The 22,312-nt window shown below is 39.7% G+C and overlaps 1 protein-coding gene, 1 long non-coding RNA gene and 5 other non-coding genes across 14 annotated transcripts in view; 6 read left to right on the forward strand and 1 right to left on the reverse strand.

Moving 5' to 3' along the window:
* The first annotated feature begins 1,975 nt into the window (after window positions 1-1,975).
* LOC130415916 (uncharacterized) lies at window positions 1,976-9,598 on the forward strand. 6 transcript variants are annotated; one of them, XR_008905988.1, is made up of 7 exons: window positions 1,976-2,132; window positions 2,920-3,019; window positions 3,678-3,848; window positions 7,922-8,041; window positions 8,309-8,598; window positions 8,720-8,780; window positions 8,942-9,598. It is a non-coding gene; the product is annotated as an uncharacterized LOC130415916 (long non-coding RNA). The 6 variants fall into 6 exon arrangements; XR_008905986.1 differs by having other exon boundaries at window positions 1,977-2,132; window positions 8,309-8,387; XR_008905985.1 differs by having other exon boundaries at window positions 1,977-2,132; window positions 7,922-8,037.
* On the forward strand, window positions 2,735-2,864 carry LOC130416171 (small nucleolar RNA SNORA3/SNORA45 family). The gene has a single exon (XR_008906038.1). It is a non-coding gene; the product is annotated as a small nucleolar RNA SNORA3/SNORA45 family (small nucleolar RNA).
* On the forward strand, window positions 3,082-3,211 carry LOC130416168 (small nucleolar RNA SNORA3/SNORA45 family). The gene has a single exon (XR_008906036.1). It is a non-coding gene; the product is annotated as a small nucleolar RNA SNORA3/SNORA45 family (small nucleolar RNA).
* LOC130416166 (small nucleolar RNA SNORA3/SNORA45 family) lies at window positions 6,866-6,995 on the forward strand. The gene has a single exon (XR_008906034.1). It is a non-coding gene; the product is annotated as a small nucleolar RNA SNORA3/SNORA45 family (small nucleolar RNA).
* Window positions 8,124-8,253, forward strand: LOC130416170 (small nucleolar RNA SNORA3/SNORA45 family). Its single transcript, XR_008906037.1, has one exon. It is a non-coding gene; the product is annotated as a small nucleolar RNA SNORA3/SNORA45 family (small nucleolar RNA).
* On the forward strand, window positions 8,450-8,579 carry LOC130416167 (small nucleolar RNA SNORA3/SNORA45 family). Its single transcript, XR_008906035.1, has one exon. It is a non-coding gene; the product is annotated as a small nucleolar RNA SNORA3/SNORA45 family (small nucleolar RNA).
* Window positions 9,599-10,183: 585 nt separating the features above from the next.
* The window catches only part of ddah2 (dimethylarginine dimethylaminohydrolase 2), a 14,190-nt gene continuing 2,061 nt past the window's right edge, over window positions 10,184-22,312 (reverse strand). For all 3 annotated transcript variants that reach the window (XM_056740857.1, XM_056740855.1, XM_056740856.1), the window contains 5 exons: window positions 19,665-19,975; window positions 19,402-19,590; window positions 18,968-19,087; window positions 18,740-18,883; window positions 10,184-10,435 (listed from right to left, as the gene is read on the reverse strand). In XM_056740857.1, coding sequence (XP_056596835.1) covers window positions 10,319-10,435; window positions 18,740-18,883; window positions 18,968-19,087; window positions 19,402-19,590; window positions 19,665-19,952 — 858 coding nt within the window. In that variant the 5' untranslated portion in view covers window positions 19,953-19,975 and the 3' untranslated portion in view covers window positions 10,184-10,318. The remainder of the gene's footprint in view (window positions 10,436-18,739; window positions 18,884-18,967; window positions 19,088-19,401; window positions 19,591-19,664; window positions 19,976-22,312) is intronic.

A 22,312-nucleotide genomic window follows, 5' to 3' on the forward strand; every position in this document is an offset into this window, starting at 1 on the left:
GTTGTACATTTAAGCTGTGAATATTTCAAATTGAAACATTTCACACTCGGTATCAGCGTCTAAAAATTAAGAAATCTAAATTCACCTTTTAAATTTCATTTAAAAAATTCAACTTATTTTTAAATTCAACCTTTAGTTTTCGACAGATAATTTTCAGTCCATATTATTATTTCAATTTAAAAATTCGCCTCCACAAATTCAGGGGTTCAAATTCGGCTTGAAATTCAAAGTTTCACATCCGGGAATCCCAGGAAAAGCAATAGAGCGCCGATTGTACAAATGCATGATCTCTTCCTGCTGCCTGACCGCTTCACCAGCAGGTGGTGTACGTCGGTTCTGACGTAGATCAAATCAAGAAATGCAGAAACTCTTTATATGTTTGCCACGGTGTCCACTCATCTGCTCGATTAAGTGAATTTAGTTGTTCTCATATGTAGCTTCTTATGCATCATCAAGAAAAAAAATATTGACGTTTGTACTGGCAGCTTAGCTCACCACTGTCAGCCCTGGAAAGGACATGGAGCACGGGGACAATTCTAGGTGGCCTGGAATAAATGGAGTCATACATTTATAATATTAATTTAATTATTTTAATATTCTACCCCATCTCCTTGCACTGTCTATCTAGAGTACGAGTTTATGTTTATGTCTAATTGACATTTTTGCATTTTATTGACAGACAGCAACTCAAGCAGTTTGTCGCACATTTTGGGGAACACCATCTTACAGCGGTTAGATCCGTAACGCCGTGAGGTATCTTGTTTGGCTGCAGGCTGCAAGACATTTCGGGTGTAGTCTGGCTCTAAACAAAGTGCTTTCTGGTCAAGAAGTTCGCTTGGCTAAAAGATCGTTTTTTCTATTTTTTATTAACAAAATAAAAACGACGAACGTTTCCACAATTCCACAACATCCAGCATTTTCTGAGTGTCGCAAATTAAAACAAGATCATGTGAGGAAAATAAAAAGAAAGTCTGTAGAGATTGCTGCTATGTCATATAAACAGAAGCACTTACTGAGAGAGTTGCCTACATGTTAAAATCGGAGCAGTTATCAGTGGGATCTCAGTATTTGACCGACAACAAATGTCATGTAAACGTTGATGATGCATAATATTTATGTGAACATGATGGGTTGAAGTAAAACATAACCTAATTCTTTCTAGCCAGAGCAGGAGGAGATTCATAGTCTGAGCATAATAGGCCTAAAGTGTGTCTGTGCAGACTACTGGCAGTGCAAGAGTCAGTTGAATTTCTGAAAATGTTGATGATGTATAAGAAGCTATATATGAGAACAACTAAATTCACTTAATCGAGCAGATGAGTGGACTGTGTGGCAAACATTTAAAGAGTTTCTGCATTTCTTGATTTGATCTACGTCAGAACCGACGTACACCACCTGCTGGTGAAGCGGTCAGGCAGCAGGAAGAGATCATGCATTTGTACAATCGGCGCTCTATTGCTTTTCCTGGGATTCCCGGATGTGAAACTTTGAATTTCAAGCCGAATTTGAACCCCTGAATTTGTGGAGGCGAATTTTTAAATTGAAATAATAATATGGACTGAAAATTATCTGTCGAAAACTAAAGGTTGAATTTAAAAATAAGTTGAATTTTTTAAATGAAATTTAAAAGGTGAATTTAGATTTTTTAATTTTTAGACGCTGATACCGAGTGTGAAATGTTTCAATTTGAAATATTCACAGCTTAAATGTACAACCATATTGAATAGCAGAACCTTATAATGTAAGAACTGTTATTACAATGCATTTTTTTCAGTACGTCTCTTTGCTTCAAACACATTTGCCACTATTTTACTTCCATACTATGAGCTGTAATTCAGTAATTCATTCTCTGAATGCGCCACGTGACATGTGGATTCTTGTCTGCTTTGATTAAAGTACAAGAGTAAGACAGACAGAAACAGTTAACTAGTGCGGTGGTGATGATGAAATACAGATGCGTTCAGTCAACGCGTCACACTCTCTCCCGTCCAGCTGGTGGCGGTAAATGCAGCGCTTGAGCTGGTTTGCCATTCGCCATAAAACATCTAAAGAAAACGACGTCACTGTCGGCCACGCGCCGCTTGCGCGTTCTTTCTGTCTCGAGGGCGCGATGTGCACGGCAGCAGATGCGTGTAAGTGAGAGTCACGCTTGAGTTTTACGATAGAAACAAAGAATTTAATATTTAGATCTGAACACATTTGTTTGATGTCATTATAGACTTCAGCTGTCGATAGTTGTGAGTGAAGTTTCGTGTTCAGATAGAGTTAAGATCACGTGTTCACTTTGTTCACGTGTCGATGAAAGGACCTGTAATGGTAAATGAATCCTTAATAACTTAAATTGTTCAACTTATTTTTGTATATAACAGTAAAGTTGTAGTTACTTAATGTATATTCACGGTGTTTATATGGGTGCGACGTCAATCCGAACGAGTCATAGAAGTGCGTGAGTGTGCGCGTGCTCGTTTTAATATAAATGTCTACATTTTCATCAGGTTTTTGTTTTAGGGTTTTGAGCCATTCACACTTCTGATTTATTTCATACTTTACACGAAAAGAGTTTTTGTCTTTGGAGAACAGAAGATGTTGACGTGTAGGGAGATTAAATTCATTTTTGTCTTAAATTGTGAATGTGAAGTGTGTGAGACTGTCCAGACTCTTGCGCATCTTCAGATGATGGATTTCTCTCTTCAGGTCATCTGATATTATTCACCTGTAATCTTTTATTGTGTTAAACGAGACTAGAGTCACGTCTTGATATTGTGATTATCCTGGTGTGCTTAAGTCCTCGCAGAATAAACTCTCTGCTTATTCATTGGCTGCTGCTTCTCATTGCCCGGCCAATCACCAGCTCAGAAACAAAACCTCATTATTTAACCTGTGATGATGTTAGCTGACTGTTTATGTCTGCTTCCTCAGATCTCCTGCAGGTCACTCACATTGCTTGTGTAGTCCGGTGACATCACTTCCTGTGCGTGTGTCATCACTTCCTGTGCGTGTGTCATCACTTCCTCTGCAGGTGAGCAGCTATAAACCGAAGGTCTTGTTCTATTCTACACTGGTGTGTTTGTACTCAGATGAAGCGAGACTAGAGTCACGTCTTGATATTGTGATTATCCTGGTGTGCTTAAGTCCTCGCAGAATAAACTCTCTGCTTATTCATTGGCTGCTGCTTCTCATTGCCCGGCCAATCACCAGCTCAGAAACATTTTGCTCCATGTACACCGTTTAGTTTAGACGACTTGCATTTTTCAAGGCCGATGTCAACTATAACAGATCAAGTAGACTGATCACTGATATTTTAAACCGATCGATGTATATGTTTTTGTCAGAATCTCTAGTTAATGTATTATTTTTAGTCATTCAGAATCACAATCTCTATTCAAATCAAAAGAATCGGGATTCTCAATTTATCCAGAATCGTGCAGCTCAAGTGTGTGGTGTGAAAATGAAAAATATGTTTAAAATGAAGAATATGGAGAGCTCAGATAAAAAGTTTGCCCTAAACCCATGGTGACTATATAACATCATGGTAAAGAGGAAGGACACAAAGAAACAATACTGCTCAGAAAGAATACGCTCCACTTAAATCAGTCGCTCTTTACACTCAAACCGTTTCTCCTCAGAGAAATCATCTTTTTTAACACAGAATTCAAACATTTCCTCTTTTTTTTTAGGACTGACTGAAGATCCCACACATGTGCAGCATGACATCGGCTAAACATGCAGTAAACTCTACATATTTGATGAAGAATGTTGCTGTTTTGTTGTGTTTGGGACAGATCATGTGAAATCGAGCGCTCAACCCAAGGATGTGATCACATGACTCCTCATCCTCTTGTCTTTACGTGAGTACTTGATGCTTTAAAATGGTTTGTATTTGTGACTGACTGGACTAAAAAGAATGTGGAAATGCCTCTTCCATCAACTGATGTTTTCAGTGTGAGAGAGCAATCCTTCAGTGTCTTTCTTCTGCCTTGATTGATGGGCTTATAATCCACGTGGATAATCAGTCCAGCTCTATTCAAAACTAGAGTAGGGTTAGGTGGGCGTGGTCTTTTGCTGGGTGGATGACGTGTGGGCGTGCTCTTTTAGGAGAATTGTCCAATCCCTTGTTACGAAACGGGAATCCATGTTGGATAAAACCTTTCATAAACCTGTATGAGCCCAGGTGGAGTGAATCCAGATCAAAATTACTTTTTGACAGGGTCACCATGTGAAGCATGAGAAGCCGTTAAGATAACTGGTGTTAAAGCGCCACCAACCCGAAGCGCTGTTGCTTCTGTGTTTAATATCCTCATCTAGCCAACGTCAAAAGATGTGACGTGGTGATGTACCACAATACATTGATGAAGAGTCTGTGTCTCATTATTATTCATCATACTGTGTTTTCTTGACCAATGAGAAGACTTTTCTCCTGATGATTCTTGACGGCACCTTGTGATTGAGGCGCCTGTTTCCAAAGGGGCGGTTTCATGACGCTTTAAGTCAAAGTGAATGACATGGCATGTTAGCGCCGCTTTAAAATGAGGGGTGTCGAAATTAATCGTTTTTACGATGCATCGCGATGCAAACGAGGACGATTCGGTATCGGTTCAGTTACAGACCATCACCGGTTATTACGTACTTAAGTTTTTCTAACCACATACGTGCTTTTACTGCTTTAGCATACAATGGCGGAGGAAGGCGAGACGCGAGTAATTAAAAATTCACCAACTACTTTAAAAGACGACATCTGTGCACATTTCGGCTTTAATGAAAAATGCGGCAAGCAAGACCTGGACAGGACACAAGCTGTGTGTAAATCTTGTCACTCACAAATAAAACACACAGGGGCATGGGCGTAAATCCCGGGGGAGGGAGGGGACACTTCCCCCCACATCCGAGGGTTGTCCCCTCCTCAAATCAACTAAACTCGTATTCTCTATTGTCATATATATGTTTACCTAAACTAATTGTGCACTGCCTGCTCTTCGCCTTCATCTCACCTGCGCATTGCGTAACATATTTAAGTCAGGTATGCGGCTCTGTTCATCAGTGGTTGTTGAACTCCAGTAAGAAGGATATTTTATTCACTTTAAATGAAGTGATTCTCTTCAATGTAGTTGATGTGGATTCATTAATAAATTAGTTGTTGTAAAAAATGCTGATTACCGATGTATTTTACATGAATCTGCTATGTAAGCGATTAAAATGTTACTTGGCTAGTGAACGTTAGTAAACAAAGGACGTCACACACTGCAACTAACACGCCGAAGCCGTTTCTCATGCATTTATTATTTTTTGCGACCTGGCATTCTGTGAACATTAACGGCCACAATTAGCCACCGATCCTGCCATTCAGATCCCGTGTCACACACAGCCGCGAACATACCGGTTACAGTTTTGTGACGTTGGCACTGTATCTAGCGTCCACAAAAGGTGCTCAGCTTTCATTTAGTTGGAGAAGGTTGTTTTTTCAGCATCTATTGTGTTCAGTATGTGCGCGGCGGATAAGCTAAACATTCAGCTTACTGAAACACGGGCGATTCATCAACGAGTACAACACAGAATTTAAGCTTCTGTCACTGTTACTGACTGTTTGTTTGGGTACACGAACATGAACAAAGTTTGTTGGTGGAGGCAGTGCACTACAGGAGAAAATAACAACCACTCATTAATGTCGATGTACGGTGACTTTATCAGATGATGTTGCTGTATAAATCAGAATAACAAGTGTTTAAAAAGTGACTCATTGTTAACATGTTTTATCAAGGGTTGTGTGTTTTTATATTTGTTTTCCTGTCTTCACAACAGAGACAAAAAATATAAATGGTATGAAGCTTTTTTTGTTCACTTGTGTTACAGTATGTGAAAGTCCAGTTCAGTTATAATTTGACTGCAAGGCTGCATCATAAACCTATGAACCTAATGCATATTGTCGCTTTGTGTCGTAGTTAGTACAATTGTATTATTTGTTTCCCCTTCAAAAATTGCTGTTGAGAATTTTTATGTGTATTGTCGCCCCACTACTGTTAAATGCGATTTACGCCCATTCGCAGGGATTAATACCACAAATGCTAATGCCCAGATTTGAGTTTTGCTTGATGTTTGATACTCAAATTAGAGCAGGTAAAAGTAAAGTTTCAGTTCATATATCTGACTGCCTGTATTTATTGACAAACATGTGAACTAGTAAAATTTAAATTTGAGATGCCAATGCATCGTCAATGCATCGTGATATCGAATTGAACCGAATCGAATCGATGACATGATAATCGAACCGAACCGTGACACCAGTGTAGGTTCACACCTCTATTTAAAATGAAGTCATTTTAATTATGTACAAGTTTATTTTTAAATGTCTAAATGTGTGGTACTGTGTGTTTAAAAGGACATTCTCCTCTATTTGAAAGAAATCCTCAATGATGAAATATTTCATGCAAATGTCTTGGTTGGTTGTGGTGTCTCGGGATAAGTCTCTTGTCACACCCCTAATGACCAGCATGTCTTACGCTGCCTCAGTATGAGAGATCTGCTTCAGATGAGATTGGTGAGTGTGGATCAGATGGACACTTCTCTATCCCATGATGCCACGGGAGCTGAGCAACACTCACATTTCAAAAGTAAATCAAATAAATATAGCAGAAAACCGATTAATACATTTCTCTTGAATCAATTGTTTTTATCAAGGCCTACTTACACAATGATGTTAATGCGTCACAGGTCAAAGAGCATACGGGTCACGTAGTGAACGCATATTAAACACACTGTTGAACGGTCAATAGCTAGATACTTCTACTGGGACAGTATATACTGAATTACAATGTGATATCAGCGCAGCTAATGTTTCCTATTCTACACTGGTGTGTTTGTACTCAGATGAAGCGAGACTAGAGTCACGTCTTGATATTGTGATTATCCTGGTGTGCTTAAGTCCTCGCAGAATAAACTCTCTGCTTATTCATTGGCTGCTGCTTCTCATTGCCCGGCCAATCACCAGCTCAGAAACATGTCGCTCCATATATACTGTTTAGTGTGTATATTCTGTAAGTACTCACTACTTATTTTCTAGTGTCATACAGAACAATTAAAATATTCAAAATGAATTTAATATTTTTTTAGAATTCTTTTTAGGCAATGACTGAAACCCAGACAGTATATTTCTGTACACTTCAGAATTCATGTGGCTGCTTGTCTTGTTTCATCATCAATAAACCCCAGTGTCACTGGACGTCATGCGTGCCTGTACCGTCACACGCCTCTACTGTGTTTGACACATCATGCTTAATATAATGGAATGTTCCTAACCTTCAACACGTTGATCTTCATTTGATCCAGATAATGAATGTTTGGCTTTTTTAAAAAGCTTGGCTTTTTATGAAATCAGAATTTGGAAGGCCTATGAGAAGTTTTGGTATGTTGTGGTGAACCCCGAACATGACATCATGAGTTCCTAAACCCTTCCTTTAGTCAACGTGGATCACCTCTGACTGAAGCTTTAAGCTCGTATTCTTCATATAAACTTGAATTTGTGTTTTTGTAAACGGCTAAAATAACCAATATTGTGCATGTTGAAAAAGCTTGAACACACTCTCTGTCATCACACACACATCATATAAACAGGTTGTTGTGTGGTTCAGATGGAGTAATATTGTCACCAGTGTCTGCTGTTTTGATTGTCTGAAACTGGACTGAAATGTGAAAACTTTGTCAATACGGCATTAAGTTGTAGAGCCGTGAGAAAGAAAGCCAGACGTTTATCAGGACTGAACACTAGTCCAGCGGTGTGTTCTCACTCTTGTGTGGGTGTGAGATGACGGGTGTCAGAAGTATCATTGAAAGCGCACCTCATCCAGATCTAATACATTTGTTTATTATCTGTGCTCTCATATCCTCTTGTATTCTCTGAGCCCAAACCTGAACCTTTGACTTTTTTCAGGTTTCCATAGATGTTTGAGGGAATCATGGGAAATGTCCTCCTCCTATCAGCCTGACCAGTGTTCACGTGTGGCCTGTAGAGCATCATGAGAGAAAGTGAAGCACATGATTGCGGCTGTAGGTATCCAAACATGTTACCTTTGTGTTTCTTGTGATGTTCTCTGTAATTTCATTGAATGCTCGTCATGATCATCAAGTTGAAGAGCGAGACTAGAGTCACGTCTTGATATTGTGATTATCCTGGTGTGCTTAAGTCCTCGCAGAATAAACTCTCTGCTTATTCATTGGCTGCTGCTTCTCATTGCCCGGCCAATCACCAGCTCAGAAACAAAACCTCATTATTTAACCTGTGATGATGTTAGCTGACTGTTTATGTCTGCTTCCTCAGATCTCCTGCAGGTCACTCACATTGCTTGTGTAGTCCGGTGACATCACTTCCTGTGCGTGTGTCATCACTTCCTCTGCAGGTGAGCAGCTATAAACCGAAGGTCTCGTTCTATTCTACACTGGTGTGTTTGTACTCCGATGAAGCGAGACTAGAGTCACGTCTTGATATTGTGATTATCCTGGTGTGCTTAAGTCCTCGCAGAATAAACTCTCTGCTTATTCATTGGCTGCTGCTTCTCATTGCCCGGCCAATCACCAGCTCAGAAACATGTTTTACACGTCTGTTCAGAGGTAAAAAAGGCATTCTTAAAAGATGCATTAAATGTATGAAGGACATGTGTATAATATTAGCCTGTGTGTTCTGCACATAATGCAGGAATGACATCAGAAATCTTATCTATCTTTGATACAGTTTGAAGACATTAATACATGACATGACCTTCCGCTGATTCTAGAAAAACAATATTTCACAAGTGAGTGAGATTTTGTTCAGCTGCTCTTGAGAAACTTTTATGTTAGTTACAGCTGCTAAACATGGAATTTTGGGTTGAAGAGTTAACACGTGTTTTATTCATTCTAAACCTGTGATGTGTGACTATCAGGTGATGTGACAGATGTTCTGTAATGTTTTTAGATCTTCATGAAGGATTTGCATCTGAAGACACCAAACATCAACCATGTAATGTGTATGCAGGGTTCGGGAGGAACCCTGTTACTGTAATTTTACTAAGTAAAGTTTTCTATCCAGATTACAATTGTTTCAAAACTGAAGTTGTTTTAAAGTGTGTTTGAGTTGTGCAACCAATTTCTATATACAATGTTATATTGCTTCTCTGCTTGTTTTGTGTACATTGCCTATAAAAATAAGTATGTTTACAATGTATTGTGTTAATTGACATTAATAGTCAATAATCAAACATAATCGTTTCGTTTTAATCTAGCAGCAAGTTCCTGTTTATCTCAATTTCATCTGATATTCTGTCACCAAGACTGTTTTGACGCCGCCTCGCTTCTGTGTGGATGAAAAATCATGTAATTTACATGTGACTCTTAAAGTAATCGGAATACATTACTTTTATAGTGTGATACTTAATCAGTAACATAATTTGTAACTGTACTGGAATGTTTTTTTTTTTAAATAATCCTCCCAACCCTGTGTATATATCTGTGGAATAGTGCAGTGATTTATATTTTTGACTATTGAAATAATCTCGAAAAACTATTGAACAACGGTCTCATTTTTAAATAATCTTCAATAAAAGCTACAGCAAGAGCTGTTTTAGACCCCAAACCTTGTTTCTGATTCTTGGCTTCTATTAAGTTATGTACAATCTGTTCTATTCTAGTGGCTTTTTCCTTCATCTTGGACAGGAATTAAAATTGTAGCCCAAGCACTGACTTGTAATGAAATAATAATGGATGAAAACACAGCTGGCTTCATTCCAGAATGGTGATGCTTTTAAAATTGTTAATCCGGTCTAGGATCACTGAATAACCCACTAATAACAGTTGTGCTCATGTGAAGGATCTAGAAAACATTTGATCTGTCAGTTTTATAAATGTGATGGATGAATGCTGCCTGATGATTCAACTGTAGCTGATCCACATTCATGCAATCAAAGCCGTATCAAACTTAATTCTGCTGTTGGTGGAGGTTTGTGTAATGAGTCTTATTACTGACAATTCATATATGACTATTATAGTAAAAAAACGATTGCAAAACTGTTCATCTACTGAAAAAACTTTCTAAACATCAGAAATCTGGGCGAATATGTAAAGGTTCATCTGTCTGTCTGGGATGTTTGTTGAAGTACGCTATAGTGCAGGTGAATTCTGCTGCTCCACAAGCTGTCAACTAAACACTTCACTACACACGTGTGTTTATTATCAAACTTTAATAATGTCACGCTCGTATTGAAACTGAACTGGTTACATTAAACTCAGACTGAAATATTTGGAACATGTTTAAAGTGTTATCTGTAAACAAGGTAAAAGACGATGTAGTGATTGTTTAATAGTTCTGCTTCTTGTTGATGAGCAGACAGAGAGATGACAGCGCAGCCCCGAGTTTAACCGCTTCACTGCAGGCCGTGGGCAGAAGAGTGTAGTCAGTCAACCGCTGGAAAACCTGAAACACACAAACTGATGTCTGAGTATGCATTCATGAACAACACCAGCGGTTTGAGTTTCATTCCTGTGTGCTGAACTTATGAAAACACAATTTTCTGATAAAAGCATGTAAACCTCTAACTCTACTGTACAGAATGAACATGTCCATTAAACTGCATGTAGGTCTTAAGCAGCTTCCATAGAGTTATTTTTTAACTCACACGCTCAGAAGACAGACATTGCTGCAGGCTGTAGAACACAGGTCAGGAACCTTTTGCTAAAACGTCTATTTTATAAATATATGTATGGTGTCTGAGGTGTATTGATACGTAAGAGACAGAAGTTATGATTACAGATTTATTTATTTGAAAGTGCTGATTGAACATTACGTCAGGCTTTAAAAGAATTGATAAACTGGTCTTTTGAACTGGTTCATTGAAAGGACTGTCAGAAAGATTATGATACCCACACAGCATTAGTGTCACGCATAGCATCTCCGTGCTCTTCGTTTCAGTGTTTTGTTTTGATGTTTATGTATGTTTTGTTCATCGATTTGAGCACATTCTACCCTGCAAAAAACATCTACAGCCACCACAAGCTCTTAAAGATAAGACTACAGAGTGACCGAGCTGTTACAGATCACTTTTTCTGTTCTCACAACATACTGGTGGATATAACCAGGACCCCAGGAGCAAAGGCGACGCAGGGACAGAAGACAAAAGCAAGGCTGTTGAGCCGGCGTGACGAAGCTAAAAAAGAACCCCAACATGCCACCACTTGCTAATGCAACATCCCTTGCCAACATAATGGATGAACTGAGAGGCAAGACGGCAACCAACAGGCTCGTAAAGTACTGTTGTGTTTTGTTGATCCCTGAGACATGGCTTCATTCAGCTATAATGAACGAGGCCATCGAGCTAGCAGCCCAGATCAGAGGAGGGGGCTCTGCATATATGTTTACAAAAGCTGGCGCACTAACTCTAGGATCATTGCTCCCTGTTTTAGAGTACATCAATGTTAAACGCAGACCCTTTTACCTACCTAGAGAGTTTACTGTCGGCATGGTCACCACTGTGTACATTCCGCCGGATGCTAATGCTAACTTAGCATTGGGGCTTTTGCCTGCAAAACAAATATCCTGAGGCTATGCATATTATTTCCGGGGACTTTAACCATACCGAGTTAAAAACTGTGCTCCCTAAATTCTACCAACATGTGCCAAACTCTCCACTAGAGATGAGAAGACACTGGACAAGGTTTACTCTCCTGCTCTACACTCATGACTGCACCCACATCCACTCCAGCAATACCATCATCAAATGTGCAGACGACACCACCGTGGTGGGGCTGATCACCGGGAGAAATAATTCCTCCAATGGGGATGAGGTGGAGCGGAGACGACAACCTTGTCCTCAACACCACGGAGCTAATTGTGAACTACAGGAGGAACAAAACAGAGTTTGGGCCCCTGTATATCGGTGGGGACTGTGTGGAGAGGATGGCTGCCTTTAAGTTCCTGGGCAATAACATCGAGGAGGACCTGTCCTGGGGGCGCTAACTCCACTGCACATGTAGAGAAGGCCCAGCAGAGACTGTTCTTCCTAAGTCTCCTTAAAAAGAACAATCTGAGTGAGGAACTGCTGGTGTCCTTCTACCGCTGCTCCATAGATAGCATTCTAACATACTGCATTGGTGTCTGGTTTGACAGCTGCGGACAACAATGCACTCCAGAAGCCCAGAGGAGCATTGGCTCAATCACTGGAAGAACTGTACAATTCTCATTGCCTCAAGAAAGCAAGGAACATTTTACAAGACTCATCTCACCCCGGCCATTCTCTGTTTGAACTACTGCCTTCGGGCAGGAGATACAGAGCAAATATGACAAGGAACAACAGGTTAAAAACTGATTTTATTCAAATGTCATCATCGCTTTACATGAGTTTATATAGCAGCATTTAAATTCATATATTTTTTTTGTAATGTGGCAAACATGTAAGAATAAAGTGTTTTCTTAACTGTAAGGCTGGTGCCAAGGTGTCCGCACCAAAAGGGCACCATATCCCGGGAAACACAGAACTTCATCCAATACAATGAACTCCCCACAGAGTTTGCATCTCCATCTCAGACAGCAAACAACAATGAATGATGATTACCAACTCACACCTTTACATCTGTTCTCTAGACACACAGCACTGTGTTTTTCGATCGCATCTTTTTCTATTGTCAGCTAAGCATTTTAGACTAATCTGTGAGGATTTGATGTTTTGTTTTAGTATTCTCTGAATTGAATTGAATTGTAATTGGCAAGAAACATTAATAAAGTGTCATGTTTGAAATTGTTCCGCAGTATTCTGGATTTATAACAACATTCTTATATTATGTATTCAGTATAAGAATTATATTGTATCCCGTTACATCCTTGTTACCGCAAATCCCCGCTCAGGTTAGTAACGGACTTGAATCCTGTCTAGGTGACAAAAACACACCATCTGAGAATTTTAGAGATCCGGCTAACAACTTGGCATTAGTTTAAGTGTACTTAGATCTTAGAGGCTGTTAATGTGAATTTCCATTTAGAACAACACAAGTGTTGTCTGACCAATCTAAATAGGGTAAGTCTCAGACTCTGATTACAGTAATAATATTCCAGTTAAGTGTACATGGGAAACGATGGCATGATTATATAAAGCTGCCATTGGAGAAGGTAAGATTGGTCTATCTGTTGCTGTGGAGTGGTCATTACCTGTGGCTGAAAATAATTGTTGCTTGTGATTAGGTGTTAATAATCTAGGCTGACCAAAAAAGGTGCGTTTAGCAGTGAGTTGCAGGGGGCAGCCACCTAAATGTTACTGGTCTCTTACCTCTGGCAATGACCAAGACTGAGAATATGATGAGTGAATATAGTTTAGAGTAAAGCGGGATAATCAAACAATGACCCAAAGTGCAGGATTATTATCACGCTTAATAATCAAATACAAATAATATCATTCAACAAGGTTTTCCTTTTTATCTTTTGGAGTCAGATAAGTTACGCAATGTTAAAATAACATTAACTGTAACAACCCAGAGCGCTGGAAAGACAGAACGCGCACATGCCTTCGCCATGACACTTGGACTCCGCCATTGGGCCAGTGGGTGGTTGGTGGTTCTTCTTTACTCACATTTTTCACCACCTTTCTTAACTAAATTACTACCTATAGCTCTTGTTGTTGTTTTTTTCAGGTTAGCTGTACTTTGTACCGTGACAAAAAAGATTCTATTATATTCTGCAGAGGTGGGGGACTCAAGTCCCATGACTTGACTTGAGTCTGACTCGAGTCACAATTTTCAGGACTTGCCACTTGCTTGATTGATGTAAGAAAATAACTTGACTTGGATTTGAGAGTAAGTGACTTGACTTGACTTTAAGTAAAAGACTCGACAATGACTTAAACTAAAATAAACTTATACAATTTGTTTTAAAAATAATTATTGTGACTCTGCAGCACTAATTAGCCCCTGTGCCTTTAACGCTGCACAACTCAAATCGCGCCAAACATGGCAGAAAACAGTCGAGCTCCACCAATAGTCACGTTTGTGATGATATGTAGGCTTATGTCTTTATTAAATGTGCGCATTTTCAAGTGTTCGTGTGGACTGCGTGTGGAAGCTGAATAACAGCAGCGTGTGTACTGCATGACAGGTTGACATGGACCCTCGTCCCAGTGCGATCACTTGTAAACTACTTAAAAAACTCATTAAAACCTTTTCGGTCATACTGACAAGAATAATTTCATCATTTGAATCTTATAAGTGTCTAAATTGTTTTGTGTACACTCACAATAACAACAAAACGTTTTGTGGTATAAAATAATAGAACAAGTTCAAATAGAAAACAAATACTCAGATTGTAGATTACATACGAAACATGAATATTGCGCGTCCACCGCAGAGATGACGATTAAGCATCATAACTTAATCACTGGGCTATATTAACATACATTTGATTTATATTCTGCCGAAATGAAAAAGATCTGTTCATTTTGATTAACGAAATTAAAGATCGAAATCAATAAAATGATCTGAGATTCCTATCACCAGGGGCGATTCTACGTTTTCAATATTAGGGGGGCTCAGCCTCCAATGAGGAGATATATAATGAGAGAGAGCCACACTCTAATCACCACATGGAAGGGAATGGGTCATGTATCGCTTCCACTTCATATTAAGATGCATTTATAACAAAGAATGGCAAAAATGCAGATGTCATGTTAATGAACACACCTTGTAAAGTTACTCTGCTATTGATGTTAACTCCAATGTGCTACTGTGTGAACTGAAGAATGCGCTAAATAATGCAGCCTAATGCCGTTTTCATAATAAGAGTTTTAAAGGGGAATATAAAGAGATCTCGAATTCTTATGCAGATTACATTATTACACACAATATTTTAGGGGGGCTAAGATAGTACTTTAGGGGGGCTTTAGCTCCCCTAAAAAGGGCCAAGCAACGCCACTGCCTATCACTAGATGTAAATTCCCTACTTTGCCTTATAATGGACAGCACAAGTATAACAGCATCATATAAAACATATAATAGGCCGATTTTCACTCACAATACTAATACTTAATACTTAACTGTATAAAACGCTTAAGACCCATTCTGTCAGTATTTCCATTTCTGTGTCTATGTAAACATGAAAATGTGTGACTGCTGGATTCAAACTTTAAGCACATACATAGACAAGTGATCATTACTTAAAATTAACCACAACCGCAAAAATAAACATGTATCGAAAAAATGTACCTCTGTTTATTTTAGTACTGCGACTTGACTTGAAACTTATCAAGACTCATCTTGACTTGCTTAGGCTGAACCCTTGACTTGCTTGATTTGTCTAAACTGTAACTTGAGATTTGACTTGAGACTTGATGGTTTAAGGCCTAAGTATGGTCCATACGTCTGTGCGGCGTCTGCATGACGCAATTTTCGTCATCAGTAGGATAAGTTCACAGAAAGTGAAGTATGACCAGGCCTTAAGACTTGCTTGGATGTGACCATATGTGACTTTTCCCAAACTTTGTTATTCTGAAAGAAATGTTTTGCAGACTTCCCATCATTAGCGGCTTTATTTGGAGTTTCAACTTCAAAAATGTTTTTTTGACACACAACTGCCAAATCACGTATGGTTTATTTTTGATTTATTGTGCAGCCCTAGTTGTTAGGCATGATGTGAATCAGAATGTTATAAACTGCCTGAGCTCTTCAAAATTCACATTAAACCACAAATTTCATTTCATGAAACAGAGCGAATATAATATATGACGACGTTAAAAATATTATTGCTCCACCTATCAAAGTAGTTTATCAGAAACATTTAAAAACATGTGTGCAGGGACACGTATGTAATGCAGTCCGAGTTTTGTTAAAAACACGGAGCAACCAATCAGAATCAAGGACCTGAACAACAGTTCTATAAGACAGATTTCATGATGGTTTTAAAGGGGTCATTTGACGCGACTAAAACAAATATTATTGTTTGCTTTAGATGTAATACAATGTGTATACACAATTTAAGATTAAAACACTGTATTTTGTATCTCCTCTGTGCTCCGCCTCTCTGAAACGCGCTGATATTTAACAAAGCTTATGGCTCTGAAAAGCGAGGTGTGCTATGATTGGCCAGTTAACCAGTGCATTGTGATTGGTCGAATACTGCACGGAAATGTAACGCCTCTTACCATATTCAGAAGAAGAAGACAGGTGATAAAATGGCATCAATACTAATCAATTCGAGCCTGAATCTGATCCGGAAAAATAAGATCAAGCCGATACAACTTTGCCAGCGCTACTCGAGCAGGACGTAAAGGGTTGGTAAGGTTTTATTAAAAAAATATTATTTTCAATAGTTAAAAATTATAGCTAACTGTTATACCTTTTATAAACAACGTTATAAAGACTATAAACTAACAATTATATACATCATACAGAGTTTGTGTGATATTTACAGCTGGCATTACAGCAGGGAATGGTAACATAATAAATAACGTGAGTGATTTGACCCTTCTTCATCAACCAGTGTGATGCCACGTCTCGTCACGCCTCAACAAAGACAATAAACCCTGTTATAAACACCACATTTGCTGCCTCTAGTTAGAACATTATTTCTGATTATTACGACTTATGTTGTCTTTTTTCACGGTGCGCTCGTGTCTGCATTTGCAGATCACACAAAGAAAAAACATGTGCTACAAACACACATTTACATTTAGTCATTTGGCAGACGCTTTAGTCCAAAGTGACTTACATTGCTTTATCCTATACATTTTACATGCATGGGCAACTTATAGGGATGCACCGATCCGATACTCGGGATCGGAATTGGGGCCGATCCGGGTCTTTTTTGCTGGATCGGACTGACGGGTTCTCTTTAGTCCGATCCGTTGCGATGCCCGAGAATGTTACTATACAGCTTCAAAAAGGACTAACTATCAGGAAATTACCATAAACGTTGTCATGCACTGTTTTCGATGTCATGTATTTTGATAGCTTTATGTGAGGAATAAACCAATATAGCATAAATAATAAACTCTGACCTCCGCTGGAGCGGTCATCTGTCAATCTCAATCCAGCATGCGTGTGTCCGGGAACAGTCAGGACGTTACTCGTTCCAAAGTTTTCAATATTCTTCATAATCACTAGATAATAGACTTTGGTTTTGTTTAAAATGCATTTTGCCCGAGACAGCACTCGCTGAGTGTAACGTTATTAGATTCAAGCACTGGAAGCGGTCTATGTTATGCGTCATTCATACATAACTTTTAACTTTAGGATGGACTCAATGTTCTATGATTTAAACACATAACATATCTCTTCTCTTTGTGTTATAACTGTTTTGAACTTTGGAATCAAATATCAAATAACAGGATCATCTCTATCCGGGATGCGCGTGAGTGAAGCGGGTGCATTAAGCGCATCATTTTGTGTCCAGGATGTGCATGAGCGAGTTTGGAGACTTTTATATTGTGGTAGCTTTGTGTAATAAACAGAGATTTATTTGTTAAACATTTTGTAAGTATCTGTGCTTTATGAGACCACATTTTTGTTTTGTATGTATTTTTAAGTTTAATACAGCACTTAATTACATTTAAAAAAATCATACTATTAAGTAAAAATACTTAAGTAAAGGAAAATGGTAGATTTTAATGTACTCATGGATTTAAAGTAAAAAAAAAACATTTATTTATGGACTGTAGTGGAATAAGTATGATGTGCTTCATACTGTAGGAAAGCATTTTTTGTCCAAAGTACTCTGATATAGTACAGATATTTTAAAATGTACTTGAAAGTAAACATGCTTAACTATCCACCTCTGGGAATAAAAGTTAAAATATGCAAGTCTACTTTGATCATGAAAAACAGTGCTAGTATCGGATCAGAATCGGAATCGGCCGATACGCAGAATTCAGATATCGAAATCGGAATGGAAAAAGTAGTATCGGTGCACACCAAAGACACAGATCAACATGTATTTCCGCCATATGAACCCTTTAATGTAAGTGATCTTATGTGATGTAGCAGCTGCTTTCATCATCTGAAGGTTAAAATGGTCATTGAAGACGTTTAGACACACTGTGAGACTATTTTGTGTTTACTATATATGTTGCAACTCTGTAATGCAGTCTTATCATTTGTTTGATTTATATTTCTTACTTTATTCACTTAAGCAAAAGTGTTTCCAAAATACTCCTATCATTAAGAAATTGGAATACTGGGTCATATCCATCCATCCATTTTCTACCGCTTATCCGAACTACCTCGGGTCACGGGGAGCCTTGCGCCTATCTCAGGAGTCATCGGGCATCAAGGCAGGATACACCCTGGATGGAGTGCCAACCCATCACAGGGCACACACACTCACTCATTCACTCATGCACTCACACCCTACGGACAATTTTTCCAGAGATGCCAATCAACCTACCATGCATGTCTTTGGACCAGGGGAGGAAACCGGAGTACCCGGAGGAAACCCCGGAGGCATGGGGAGAACATTCAAACTCCAAACACACAAGTTGGAAGCGGGAATCGAACCCCAAACCCTGGAGGTGTGAGGCGAACGTGCTAACCACTAAGCCACCGTGCCCCCCTCCCTGGGTCATATCAAAACAGTTTTTTGTTGGAGCCGTTCGTCTGCCCCACAAGAGGCAGTGTTTAATCCGTATGACATCACTGTGGTCTATGACTCAATGAGCGTTATGTGCTTCCTGTGTTCTGATGTGAAGACATCAGCGAGTGTGATTGTGTAAGGATGAGATGAGATCACGAGTGTGATGCGTTCACTCACAGGGATGCTGTTGGGACACTCGTCTGCTGTGGGATGAAGGAGATAATTCACTTTAGCTGGACTTCTGATGTACACGCAGTTAGCAGCTGCATCTTCAGAGACTGACAAGACGTCATAGTGATGATCAGTGAGCTGCTCCATCATCTGTTCCACATGAAACATTACAAACGTCACATACACTATGATAGAGATGAACCACAACTCTTTAACTGCGTCTGTGATGCTCACTCGTAGGGTTTTTTTGGCTCCATCACTGTCACTGATGATGATGGTATCAGGACCCCCCATAGAGCAGATGTTCTTCAGACGAGAACCCCCAAACACCGGCACAGTGGACACGGCAAAATCCTGACAAAACACAGCATCAGCACCAAAGCCATCATCTGACCACATCATTTATTCAAACAAAACCCCTCCGCTCTGTAAATATTGAGATGTTTTTGTCTGATGAAGTTCAGGAGGAGTCTAGAACATTCAGTCCTGTCAATCATAAACTACACCATATTTCAACAAAGTTTGCTGTTAAACGCCCTTCGGGTTTGAGCTTAAAACGAAGCTATGATGGTCGGGCCGGGTCAAACAATCTCAGGTTGGAGCTTTGGTTAAAGGCAGTGCCGACCTCTAATGTGTGTGTTTGTTCAGGTGTGATGGGTTGGACTCACCCTGAAGGTGTCGGCCAGAACTTCAGCTCCCCGGTGATTTGTGTGTTTAGAAATGCCCACAAAGAATTCTTTCCCTGTGAAGAGCACGTCACTTCCCTCTAGAGTCGCCCCGCCGGACCCTCCCTCCTCATCACCCATCTCCACCACCGTCAGACCCAACTCATTCATGACCCGCCGCACCGCCTCGGCCTGAAACACACACATGCACATGCGTGGGTAAATGAACTCAAGGTCTCCTGCACGCGTGTGAGCCAGTCTCTTACCTCGCTGCGTCTCTGCTGTTTAAAGGGTCGAGTGATGAGCGCCGTGTCGCCCTGAATCACAGCCATGTCCTCCATCCTCCAGCTCTCGGGCAGCTCTGAATCTGCAGGGATCTCGATGAGCTGGAGTCCCACCTTCTGTCTCAGCGTTCCTGTAAGAACTCCCATCTGACGCTGAGCCTTCGCAAGATCCGTCTCAACTCCGTCTCCACCCTCAGACTTCCCAAAGGATTCTGGGATAGCTCTGACCACGGCATGAGTGAAGCAGCCGTATGGATGAATGTTGGCCATGATGTGTGTGTCTGAATAAGAAACTAGCAAAACAAGAGCACTTCAGTCACACTTTGAGTGGACGAGACGGCAAGTTGCTGTCAGCAAATCTTTCAGTTCTTCAAGAATCCACTAAAACATTATTTCCTTTAATAGTGCCTTTAAGAAAGAGAGAATTTACAGTTACAACATTTCTTCATTTCATACACAGGGACTTTATCAACATTTTGTCAATAAGCTAATGTTACGACTACAAAGATGATTTCATGTAGCACTAGAGCTGACGCTAGAGAAAGAAGAAGTCAGACAGGTGAATGTGGAACAGGTGTGTGTGTGTGTTTTCAGTTGATTCTTGAAGGTTGTGATGGATTCAGCAGCAGCTGACAGTAAAAACACTTGATCAGACACTCAATAAGAACAATGAGTAAAAACTTGAGGAGAAAACATCATTTCTTCCTGTTTATTGTCTAATCTGAGGTGGATGTTGAGCACTCTCTACCACTTAAAGGCATAGATCACTCCAGAATAAAAACGCTGTCTTGAATTATTCACCCTGAAGTCGTTCTACTAGCGTTCAACTTCAGAAAACAAATGATGACACATGTTCTCATCATCTCTTCATAAGATGAATGTTAACCACTGTTGTGTCTGATAGTGCTGATCTGGGGCCTGCCCTGTACCATGAGTGAAGCTTGACTCTAAAGCAGGAAGTAGGTCTGTCCGTCCGCTCGCACAACGCAATTTTCGTCATCAGAAGGGCCGGCGGTCGTCCGCTAGAAGCCTATATTTTGACACCACATGGACGTGCCGCGTACAACAGCGCATGCGCAAAAATAAGTGTACTAGTCCACTATGGGTCAATACACACACAGAAACTGTGCAGTGTGCCGTTGTCGAAGACAAATGGTACAAAAGCAACATGCTGAAAACAAGAACAGTAAGCTTAGAAGCATATCCTTCTCCAAACTGTTTGCTTATTGTTCTTGTTGTCTTGTTGTTTGCAAAGGCGAAAACACTTCCTCAATCATTCATTTGCGGTGTGTCTGTGAATGACGCGACTCAGCGCTGCCCTCTGATGGTCAGGTAGAGCACACATACTCATCTGTATTGCGCATGTGTTGAACTCGGACTTAATCTGTGATGAGTGTGCGCAGGAACCTGTGCGGACACGTTTGTGGGCGAGACGGCGTGGAAAGTCAAGTATGCCACAGCCTTAAGGCTTACAGGATTAGTTTAGACTGTTGGTACCATGAATCAACACAGAGTTTCATCCTAAAGCTCCCATTAAACAGTGTGAACATGAACGAGTGACATCAGCACATCACACAACTAATCGCGTTCACAGGTATAGGGCTAGTTCTGTGTGTTCTCATGAAATAATCATGCGTAAATATGAAGATACAACCATGTTTTTCATGCACAGAGTAACAGTGTTTCTGCTCTCATCTTCAGATGTGCTGCTCGTGTAAAAAGAGATTAAAGCGCAAACTAATCCTTACCCAACCTGGTGAAGCACCTAAACCAGCTAAAATCTTTATGTATGCAGAGTGCAGACACTTTTATCCAAACATCTTACAGTGTATTTAATCTATACATTGATTTATCATAATGTGTGTCTTTAAAGGTTTATGGAGATGAACATGATGAGCATTTGTGCAGAGTTACAGGACCAGCAGCTGAAACAGGAGAAATATCAATAACTTGAATAAATCTTAATTTGTGTTCCAAAGATGAAATGAGGTTGTAGGGTCATCGTACCACATCAGGGTGAGTAATTCATGACAGAATTTTCATTTTACGCTGGAGTAAACCTTTAAAGCAGTCCTAACACACGCGGTTTCTGCTAATCTCATATTCATCTTGAGTATCCAGGGCTCCAGACTGCGACAGTTTTCAAAACAGCGTGAGCATTTCTTCACAAGTATTCGCACATGTGCGACCTGCAAGTGTTTTGAACATGAGAAAAAGTGTCCTTAATACACAATAAATTCATCGTTAGAATGTAACATGAAGCCTTTCATTTTGCTTTAATGTGTAACACTGTAAAAGGTTAAATGACATACTTTTGTGAAGCACAATTTCTGTTGATTCAAACGAATTCAGAGTCTCTCTATTTAGTTAGTAAGGATCTGCTCTGTAGACATTGCTCTTTTTAAATAAGCAGAACCAAATCTGCTGTCATCAATTTATTTTTCAGTATCCGTAATAGTTATTTTGGGGAAAATGTGAATAAATGCATTGCTGACTGATTTAAGGTGTGCCCTAAATTCTTTGCTTGCGCTCCTAAAAATTTCAGTCAGGGGCTACAATACCTACAGGGCTCTAGAATAACTTTTTCCACTGGTTGCACTGGTGCGCCTAACTTTTCTTAGGTGCACCCA

This window comes from Triplophysa dalaica, chromosome 25, assembly GCF_015846415.1.
Source record: "Triplophysa dalaica isolate WHDGS20190420 chromosome 25, ASM1584641v1, whole genome shotgun sequence".
In the NCBI taxonomy this organism is placed as follows: Eukaryota; Metazoa; Chordata; class Actinopteri; order Cypriniformes; family Nemacheilidae; genus Triplophysa; species Triplophysa dalaica.